This window comes from Egretta garzetta, unplaced genomic scaffold (assembly GCF_000687185.1).
Source record: "Egretta garzetta isolate BGI_Z169 unplaced genomic scaffold, ASM68718v1 scaffold246, whole genome shotgun sequence".
Classification (NCBI taxonomy): domain Eukaryota; kingdom Metazoa; phylum Chordata; class Aves; order Pelecaniformes; family Ardeidae; genus Egretta; species Egretta garzetta.
In genome coordinates this window covers 3,296,887-3,307,904 of record NW_009259976.1, presented here as the reverse complement: position 1 = coordinate 3,307,904, position 11,018 = coordinate 3,296,887, and the positions used below count along the sequence as shown (strand labels likewise).

Below are 11,018 nucleotides of genomic sequence, written 5' to 3'. Positions count from 1 at the left end.
CCCTCAGGCACAGACTGCTCCAGCGTGGGTCCCCCACGGGGTCACCAGCCCAGCCAGCACTGGTCACCCCTGGCTCTAGCGTGGGGAGAGGAAGGCGATGGCAAACAAAACCATAGCTGTAGGGTGGGCGGCCCTGTGAACGTGGAGTGACGAAAATCCATCTTCATTCAAGTCCATTAAGAATGGATGTATTTGCAAAGGGTCAGCAGAAGTGCCTCTCAGGTGTGGAGTAATGCCAGTAAAACTTTTTTTAAGCCTCATGTCAAGATGTCATGTTCATTAGATATTTGTCTGTTAACAAACAGGCTGGTTCCCGGCGGCAGCTGAGGGCGTTACTGTATTCCCTCGCATCCCGGCACAGTGCTGCGGCTTGGCCTCTGAATCAGCGTGTGCCAACGGGCAGATCTGGGCCCCGTCCTCCGTGGTGTTTGCAGCACCTGCAGCTTCACCCGTTGTTTGGTGTTGCTGGTGTCACTGCTGACTTCACAGCTCACAGAAGTCAGATCTGCCAGCGTCTTTGACACTTTAACTGCATTAGAAGCCAGCAGCTGACTCAGAAGCCGGTGAGAAGCCAGTCCTACTTTAGTTCTACGCCTGCTGTGGCTTTGCGATGGTTTGCTCATGCGAATCAAAGCTCCAGTCTTGCAGTTGTGGGTGCCAAAATGGTGAGTTTGTGGTAGCTGTGGCACCCTCAACTTAAGTGAGACAAGGTTTGCAGGACAGGGCAGTGTACTTTAACAGGGGAGTGGGATATTGCAAGAAAGCAAACTAAACCAGACCACAGGTCCATTGAAGCATGCTTGGCTTTTGCTCTGTTCTGTAACTTCAGTGTCTTTTATACAATTTCTGTTATTCATTTGTAGGGGCAAGAGGGAGCAATATTGGACCCATGTTAGTTGGCTACTGTATGACCTCTAAAGTGATGCCTAACAGTAGTGGTAAAACTGAAAACGTGAACACATCCCCATTACTTTCTTGCCTTAAGTGAGGTCAAAAGGATACCTTTGTAAGCCTCTCTTTTTTTCTTTTTCCTTTTCTTTTTTGTCACTAGACTCAGCTTGAGCAGCTGCCTGGCTCCTAGTCCTGGGATCATCTCTGCCACCCCTTCTTTTGGGCTGGCGCAACTCCTGCTTAGCCTCTTGGTTGAGACCTGGGGAATTGATACAGCTAGGGTGTGGACAAACCTAGCAGGAGCAGGAACAGGAGGGCTGGGAGCCCTCTGGTTTAGGCTGGCTTTGGCCAGGGAATTTAATTCAGGCCTCTAGACTAGAGCCCTGGAGTAGCATTTGCGCAGATGCCATGGTTTAGTAGTGGACAGGTACGGTTGGACTCGATGATCTTGAAGGTCTTTTCCAAGCAAATGATTCTATGATTCTATGATTCGAAAGGTGACGTCTCTTCCCCACCACTGACAGAAGGTGCAATACCAGCACCTCCAAATGCCCTCTCCTCCCTACCTCACTTATGGAGTAATAAAAGAGGAATGCATGCTGCTTCTCTCGCTCATTTTGTATGTATCGAACATCTGAGATGCTAGGGAATGAAGGAAAAATGTTGCGGTGTCTAGAACAGGCGCAGAAGTTTGCAGGGTCTTGGAGCTGCTTGTATAGCATCGTATGATATGTAAAGAAGTCCTCAATGTTAGGAACGAGGAAAGTGGACTGTTGGTTTTCATTCATAGGCATGAATCCTGACCTGCGATCCCAAAGCGGTGACAGCCTGTGCAGGTGTACCTGTCATGACTTCAGGGCTTTGTCCAGTAGAGTCCTGAGCCCCTCCAAGGATGGAGACTGTACGGCCTCCCTGCGCAGCCTGGTCCTGTGCTCATTTCACTGTCCTCAGAGTCAAACGTCTGCAGTTGTACATGCCTTAAATCTTACAGGGGTATTCTGGCTCCTTGGGCAAAGCGTAGAAAAGTCTTTAGGAACTCAGTAAGCAGAAAGGCATCCAGTGGGTTGTCTAAGCAAGTCAAACTGACTTCGGTGGACCTGCTTGGAAATCCTGCTAGAGAGAGCAAGTTCTTTACTTGCCTTGTCCAGGTCAGCTTCTGAGAGAGCGACTGGACAGACTTGAAAACTTTGCTCTGCTGTTCTTACTGATTCGGAAAGGCAGCTACAAGTTGCACTGGTAAAGAGTTTACTTCCCCCCTCCCTGCTTTGCCATAATTAGAGAGAACAAGGAGGTATGGATGTGGGTTACTCGGTGAGCAAGCTCCCTCTACGGAGCTGCACCCGCGGTTGCTGAACTGAATCACTCTTGCTGCTGTTGTGCGCTGGAGTCTAACCCTCCTCATCCCCCTTCCTGCCAGCTGCCTCCTCCACTTTTCCATCTCTCCCTGACTTTTACTGCTATTCCAAAGTACTGCTAATGCTGTTAGGTCACGTCGGTTCAAATGCATTTCTTGAGCTTGGCTGCCAGAAGTTGTTCTCTTCCCTCTTTTCTTTCCACATCACTTTGCAAACGGTGATTGACTTCCAGTAAAATGTAACATGGAGTAGCATTTAGGAGAAAAAGCAATCCTTTAAGTCATGGCTGGACAAACTCTCAATAGGCTAACCAGCTGTGATGTTTTTTCTGCATTCTTACTTAAACGGGCAATATAACCTAGCCTTAAAATACCTATATTTGTTCAGGCTCGGTGTACAATACCCTTTTCTATACAGAGCTTCAAACTGCCAAGCTTACTGCTTCTGCTGATGGGTGGTATTTTGCCATTTGCCTGCAGAGTCTGAACAATGAAAAGTAATCTTGTTTATACACTAAATATTCACATAAAATGGTGAGAATGTCTTTATCTTATTTGCGATGTTTCAATTTGGGGAATATGCAGCTTGATAAAACAAAGGGGAGGGCTAGTTCCAGACCTCTCCAGTTGGACACCCTAAAACTCCCTCTTTAAAAAGAATGAAGCTCTCTGAAATACTTCTCTCTTCAGCTGCCACCACGACAGCAAGTTAGCAAAGCCCTCTTCTTCTCCCATCCCCCCAAAAACTGAACAGGACTTCCACCAAAGTTCTGCTCTGGAGGTAAATTCTCAGCACCTTTCTTCTGCAGGGATCTGCATTATTAGGTGTTGGCAGCTATAAATATATAAAGAAATATAAGCTGACTGAGGCAGATCCTGCTTGTTCAGAACCTTCCCTGGGGGTTACCAGCCATGCTTCAGGACATCTAAATATGATGTGTTGCCATTTCCAAACTGCTGCAGTTTGCAATCCAGTCTGTTAAAAGACCCTGAAATCAGCAATGGTTTAATAAAGTTGGTGGTAAATTGCTGTTATTCAAGAGGTACGTCACTGCTTGTTCAGAGGAGAGGCAGGAGAGCAGCACACAGCCTCCTTAGGTTCTGGCACCCCAGTTTATGCTACCTCCATGCTGCTGCCTTGGGTCACGCAACAGCACTGCTAAAATGCCACGTAAATACAACTGTCACAGCTACAGGAAGAAGCATTCGTAGTTCTGCTTCCTTGCTTTGTTTTTTAGGGCACAATGAGCGATACACCTAACTTTTACCTCCTGATTGCCGTACTAAAATATTCCCGAGCACTGATTTTTTTCTCTGCGGCATGCCTAGTCTGCTGGGATTTTGGGTGCCTTAAAGGGTTATGTAGACTTGGAAGGGAAAATCTGCTCAGATATTTGATGGCCTCCCTCTAGTGGCTGTTGTTGGGGAATAAAAATAGGGCTGTGATGAAGTGAACCCCAAGGTTAAGTATGTGCATTAACCATTATATGAAGGTGAAAGGAAGTAAACTTGGGAAGAAGGCTTATGCCGTATGAAAACATGCCATGGAATAACTGAGTTATTGCCAAAACTCCGTTACTGCCCTTTCAGTCCTGACAATATTTATCCTGCTACTTCGTTCCCCACTTTCCATCTCTCCCTCTGTGTCCTTACACATGATGGTCTGAGGACACTGGTGGGCAAAAATCTGCATGTAGAGAGGTTTTTTTTATTTTTTGCTGATCTGTTAGTTCGCCAAGTAAGACAAATATGCAAGCCCCTGGTTTTGATACATGAAGAAGGGCTCCTGTGTCCGAAAGCCTATCTGATTTTTCTAACTACACTCATTGATCTAGTAAAAGATGCTGTTTTCTCTTACAAACCTTGCCCCAACAGATACTTAAAGAACAGGTAAGATCTGGGAAGTGCAGTGTCTTTATTCCATTTCCAGTACTTTTCCATCAGTTCTCTTCAGTAAATATCAGCATCTTTGACAAAATAGACTCTGCCTGTAGCACTAGCAGTTGTGTTCCTCCTTTTAAGATCTTGCTGACTGTGACTCATTACCTTTTTGTTTACCAAATGTGCACACTGGTCTTTCAGACATGAGAAGTGCCAGGGATGCATGACTCTGTTTATATTTTTATAGAAAAAGATCTCCATGATGGTGTAGCAAGACAAAAGTTGGGTCTGGAAAACAGCCCATTAAAAATGGCAAAAGTGCAAACCTCCTCCAGCTGCAAGAAGAACTTTGCCCTGGTGTCTCTTTTTGTATTATCTCTCGTGCTGGATGTTAAGTGGAAGGTGAGATTTGCAGGCAGTGTGAGACAAGCCAACCTGAGCTGCATCTACAGAACATCCTAAAGAAACCCGTCTCATGAGTTTATGCTTCTGGCACAGCAGAAATTAAGGTTGCTGCTGCTCTTCTCTTGACTGCATTTATAGATGTTGCAGCCTGGGGTTTTACTCGCTAAAAATACCAGTTGGGTTCCACCCGAACCTCACTCTGGGACAAGGTTCTCTGGCGATGTCTTAGCTCCAGGCACTCCACAGTCAGGGGATATGTTTTAAGCTCAAACTTATTTGCAAACATACAGGTGGAGTTAAAAAGCCACTTGAGGTCACCTGTTCCGTATACACAAATACCTCTGACGTAATGGCCTGCCAAAAGAAAAAGAAAGCAAGCAATGTCAGAATCAGGGATCCAAATCATTCTTTTTGAGGATCTTTATCTGCAAAGCCACTACAAATAATCTCGTATACCCCAAACATGCTAAAAGGCCTAGCGGACATGCAATGGGAATGAGTATGAACAATGGGATGAAATGAAGCAAGTTACTTCAGAATAAATAATGAGAAAAATAAGGAGATAGCTCAGAAAAGAAGTGTTACTGCTTGATACTCGTTCTCAGGCAAGGCTGAAACACAGCAAAGGGGAATTTCCTTGTCAGCAAAGAGAAACCGATACTTTTACTCATACTAGATTTTCTACTAACTAATTCTGGGTGTTACTGGTGTAATTTCACTGACTTCAACATGGTTATGCCAATGTGAAACTGCTGTAATTGAAGCTGACTGAAGTTCTCAGAATTTTTGTCCTCAACACAAACAACTCTGTTATCGATTAAGAATTCTTGAAATAAAATTTGTGTCGTGAGCGTTTTGGCATTCCCTTTCTCATCCCACGTGGATATGTCAGAAGTGGTAGCAGTACACAACATACAAACCAGTGACTGAAAAATTAAGTGTGCCGTACAGAAGATTATCTACTGCTAATGTCATGTCGTGAAGTAACGCGACATAGGAAAACTCAAAGCTCAACCGTCATCGTCAGCCTGCAACCTCCTTAGGTTCCTCGTCAGCTGTGGCTCTGGCAGGCTTTGGTGCCCAGCTGAGAGCTGGGATTTGTCCAGGTTCACAGAGGACACCTACCCTGCACACCGCTGCTGGCTCTACCGCATCTGCATCCCAGCGCAGGACATACACATGGGCTATTCCCACCCACCTGTGAGAAAATTCCCCCAAGGCCTCCAAGCAAATAGTCAACTAACTCATGTGAGCCCTAAGCAATGCCAAATATCCCCCTTTCCAAGGCTGATATATTCTATAAAATTCCTGGTCAAGACGCAACCTTTCCAGCTTTCTCACTGTTTATGTAGCTACTATCATTCACATATGGACTATGAAGGAGATGGCTCCTTTTTAATGTCTTCTCTCAGATGAAGTGCTGTCTAAACACTGTCTCAAATTATGATTAGAGGCTGTAGGAGTACAGGAACAACAGTCGAGTGTTTTTCACTACATGAACAAGAAGAAGAAATGGAGAAAAATGTACACATTACCATGACAACCTCCATGTATCTCTTCCATATCAATCCACTTCACTGCTTTCAGGCCACCCTCCCATGATGCGTTGGGCATGGAGCCTGGGACACCTGCAATTAGGTAACAGAAAATCACATAAATAGTTCTTTTAACCGCTATGTGTTCAGGTTTATGTCCACTCTCTGGGGCTCTTCTCCACAGAACTGTAATGAAATACTTAGGAATGCACATCAACAGGTGCCTGGCTGCTAACCTTGTTGTCAAGTTTCTTCACTGAAAGCAGTTTTCATGACATAAATAAGATGTCAGCCTGAGAGACCTAAACATTTCACTTGAGATATAAAATCCCTCTTTTTCAACAGCCTTGGTATGATTCTGCATGCATGTATGATCACTCACATAACCTTCCCAACTGGCACCACCTGCCCTCCAAGGGCTTTTCAAACACTGGGCCACCGACACACAATACGTTCACATGAATTGAGTGGTAAATACTGTCTTTTTTTCTTTTTCCTTTTTTTAAAGAAGAGACTAACAGAACAAATTCAAGCATGGTATAACTGGATGGAGCTGTTGAAACTCAATTATAGCCTATAATATTATATAATAATTATATATATGTCTGGGCAGATCACAGGACCTGTCTAGGAGATAAACTGGTAAAAGGGCCTCTCCTTGTCATGATCAAACGATCAAGTCCTGTTATAACCTGGCAAACATCCATTTTAAGTAATTAAGGGGGAAATGCTGAACATTCAGTGGTTGGTATTTGCTGAAGAGTAAACAGGCAACACGTATGCAACATGTAGGCAACTGCTGCGAGTCAAGGGAATTTCAGTATCTTCAGCGTAAGGCAGTAACTATAACAGACTGTCATCATGGGATGACGTCTTTGCCTTTGAAACCAAGAACTGATCAGGTAAATACAGCTAGGGAAACCTCTGTGCCTGATCTGTACTGCAGTATGATATTCAAGTCAGTGAAAGAAGTTTATTGAAGTACTTCCTAAAACTGTCTTCAGAATACAGAAAAAAGAAAAAAAAGGTATAAAATAATAAAAACTTTCCATGAATTAATTTATTTCAGCAAATTTTATCTTGGCTCAATCAGCTGTTGAAGAACAAAACAATGATATGGTATGTGTCACTGCCACCCGATGTACAAACCACATCGCTAAGAAAAGCTGGGAAAGAAAGGCCCAATTTCCCACTGTAACGCAAACACTTGTACATAACTTATTTGCCTGCTTGGAAAAAACTAACCATCTTTTATTCCTTCCTGCTCAGCAAGCAAAGGAGGGGGGCTGAGGGAACTGGGGTTGTTTAGCCTGGAGAAGAGAAGGTTGAGGGGCACCTTATCTACAACTGCCTGAAAGGAGGCTGTAGCCAGGTGGGGGTTGGTCTCTTCTCCCAAGTGATAGGAGAAGAGGAAAGAGCCTCAAGTTGTACCAGGGCAGATTTAAGTTGGACTTTAGGAAAAATTTTTTCGCTGAAAGGGTTGTCAAGCATTGGAACAGGCTGCCCAGGGAGGTGGCCGAGTCCCCATCCCTGGAGGTATTTAAAAGATGGGTAGATGAGGTGCTTAGGGACATGGTTTAGTGGTGGGATGGCAGGGTTAGGTTAACGGTCTGACTCAATGATCTTAAAGGTCTTTTCCAACCTAAACTATTCTATGATTAGCCCATCTTCCTGATTTTCATAACTTCATTTAAAATGTGTATTAATAGGCTAGTTAATTTGCGAGTTAACCACAATCCTAAACAGGGTGATTTGCCAGCAGTTCCATAAAGCACAATTTCAGCTGGCAACTGCAAGCGCACACAAGAAGCTCTCGGTGCCAAAACGGTAGCTGTGTGTCATCATCCTAATCTTGGGGTTTTCTAAAAAATAAAGGTGAAAGCAAAGTAATATTTTGTTACTATTTTGTTTTTTCCTGTTCCTTTCCTAGGTGGCAACAAATTCAGTACCTGTACAGTTACCATAACCCAACAACTATTTTGCTTGTGAGCTTGAAAAGAAAGAAGCCCAGTGAAGGACAAGAGAGACCCTAAAGGCACTGTATAATGTTGGGGGGGAGGCGGGGTTGGATTTTTTTGAGAAATTGCATGGGAGAGAGGTTCAAGCATCAGGGTTTGGGGTTTTTTTTCTGGTTGCTTGCTTTGCTCTGTGTTGCTAAGGATAGCTTGTTCCTGGTAAGTAAGGATGCTTGTTTGAAAATACCGAATCGTGACTTTTATATCAGATGCAAAAAGACCATATGATCCAACAGCAGAACCACCATAGCATTTTGCCATAAACAGAGCTATGTGGCAGCTATAACCAGAACTTCAAGACTTTATTTCTCCCCCTCTGTATATTGGGCCATTATCAAATAAAATAACGTGCCAAAAAGTGTGGGTTTGTCCTGGGGGAAATTCAGAAAAAGTTAGTCTTCTGCAGAAAGCATTAAGCTGAAGATAACACTTTTTAAAAGACAAAAAGAGGCAGCGATGGCAGGGATTAAATGCTTTAAATGGCCTGGGATGTTCACTACCATCCCAAATTAAAAACCTGTTCAGAACAGATGGCAGTAAATGTGGTGTGCAGGAAGACTTGGAAAATGCTGACACGGTGGGAAAGCAGAAAGATGACTGACAAAACAGGAACGACCCCGGGACATCCACAAAAACACTGGAAGGCACTGCCTTCCAGGAGTGCAAAACTACTGACTTCACATTATTCACCATCTCCCAGATTGAGTAAACTAGGCATTTTTGTAAGTTAATTAAAGAGTGAGGAAAAGTGTAGCTCAGCACTGGGGAAAAAAAAAATGGATTTACCACATTTTCCTTTAAGTATTTGTTTAAACAACTGATTTCCGATTCGCAAGCTGTTCTGGGGTCCTGTTCTCATAAATACAGTTTGTCTGAAAAGTGGTGCTGATGGTGAAAGTTAATATAAACTTTGGCATGAGTTGCTCACTCCGCTTTTGTCCAGCTCTCGTCTCCCACTCCATTGAGGTTAGCAGAGTTTCGTCCCAGAAAACAAGGACAGGGGAAGAGCCGCCTCACGGGCAGCAGTACTGAGCACTGCCCTGGAAACGAGTTTGCTGCCACCAGGTCTTGGAAACAGCCACTAGCAGAACTGCACCGCTCAGGTGTGAAGGGTGTGAAGACGGCCATAGGTGACTAGAAAGGCAGGCCAGCCCCTTCGATGCCATTGATTTCATGTCTTCCCTTGGTGGCGGAGGTTTGGAGGCAGGAAAAACACGGCTTCAGAACCTGGACCTCATTCACAGGACAAAGGCAACACAACCTGTCTCTCTGCTAAGCTCTTCCTGTTTTTTTGCCATTGCAGTTCCAGCAAGAGCTGATCTGCATGCCTTGGCTCCAAAGAGGCAGCTCGCTCCCTTTCCTCCTTGCATCACTACCGGGTATTATGAAGACAAACATCGGCAACTTACACAAAACGAGCCCTGCTTTAGCATTTCTGTGACACGCACATAAACCGACATTGGGCTGGAAATTGTGCAGCATGAAAGGCTGCCTGATTTGCCTTGACCTTCCAAATCCCATACCTGTGATTCCAGGATCAAACCCATGCATCAATTAAAACCCAGCTGCCAATGGGCCAGTCTCCACCAGGCCCCTGAAGCAGCCTGTGCTTCCTCGTCAGCATCTCTCTCGAGGGAAGGGGACAACTTCTTTACACTTCTGTGTCACCAACTGATCCAAGCTTTTCTCCTGCACTTTATAAGCTGGTGCACAGGAGTTTGTACTTCAGAAATCTGCCTGAAACGGTGTACACATCACCCTTGGGAATATTATTCTGCAAGACCTGACTGAAATCAACCCCAACTCTTGCTGGATTTTGGGGCCATGTATTTATGTTTGGGAAACATGCAGGGCTTGGGGTAGGCCACGTATAGGTGGGCAAGTGCATACCCTCTCCCCTACGAGTGAAGGCATGCAGCCCACCGGTGTGTGAGACAGACCTGGAAATTCACAACACTCTTCGGTGGCTTTTGGAGAAGGAAGATGGTACAAGGGAGTATATGTGGGACTAGTGAGACAGTATGGATGAAAAGGGTGGAAGCCAAGCTGCATCCCTGGGTCTTCATGGGGCAGGGCAGCTGCTACTAAGCAGGAAGGCGTGCAGCATCCCTGAACCCATCACACTCCAAAGCCCACCACGCTAGGGACCTCCCCTACCCAGTCACGGGTGCTGTTCCTGGCAGAAGACAGCTCAGCCAAGCGGGAAAATGTCCAGGACATCAAACTCAAGAAGGCTCAGTACACCTTCCTTGCTTGCTTGCCACTAGTGCTGCCAACATGGGCTGTCACCTGGCTGGGTGTTTCTCCATGTGAATCAACAGGAGTGGCAAAAACCTGCTGGTGGGCACCACCGAGAGCCACAGCTGGAAATACCTCCATGGAGAGGTGAGCCATCGTGGCCACCACAAAGACCTGGCACCACACAACAGCCAAGTGGTGGCAGGTGCCAGGGTGGCAGGTGCTGGGGTGGAGGAATCCCGTGTCCTCCCCAGACCTCATGTCCTACCCGGGATCCTGTTGAGCGTCACCCAGAAGTGCTCATCGGGGCTGTAGGTGTCCTCGGACCATGCCAGCAGATCGATGGCGCGCTGGTCCTGCAGCACAAACTCCACAAAGGGCCGGGTGACAGCCACGTATGCGGAGCCAAAGTAGATGGTGATGTTGTGGGGCGGGGGTGCCTTGCGCAGCTGGGGGGTGACCAGCTCCAAGGCATTGTGCCCGGCCCCCTCCCTGTGCACATATTTGGTGCGGGTGGTGATGTGGGGGGGTGGCAGCACCCCAGGGGTGATGTTCTTCCCCCCGAGGCCCTTCAGCAGCTGGACGATCTCCCGGTTGGTCTTCAAGGGGAAGTCCTGGCCGCAGGCGTTGAGCAGGTAGCGCCAGGGCACGGCCGAGGCCAGCAGGTCTCTCATGCAGTGGAGGTCGGGCCGCAGGCGG

General features: G+C 46.1%; 1 protein-coding gene across 1 annotated transcript in view; it reads right to left on the bottom strand.

Annotated features, from left to right (window-relative positions):
* Positions 1 to 4,140: 4,140 nt before the first annotated feature.
* GCNT2 (glucosaminyl (N-acetyl) transferase 2 (I blood group)) overlaps positions 4,141 to 11,018 on the bottom strand; it is a 15,578-nt gene continuing 8,700 nt past the window's right edge. The window contains exons 2-3 of the mRNA XM_035895889.1: positions 6,067 to 6,159; positions 4,141 to 4,885 (exon numbers count right to left, since the gene is read on the bottom strand). Of these exons, the coding sequence (XP_035751782.1) occupies positions 4,695 to 4,885; positions 6,067 to 6,159 (284 nt within the window). The 3' untranslated portion in view covers positions 4,141 to 4,694. The remainder of the gene's footprint in view (positions 4,886 to 6,066; positions 6,160 to 11,018) is intronic.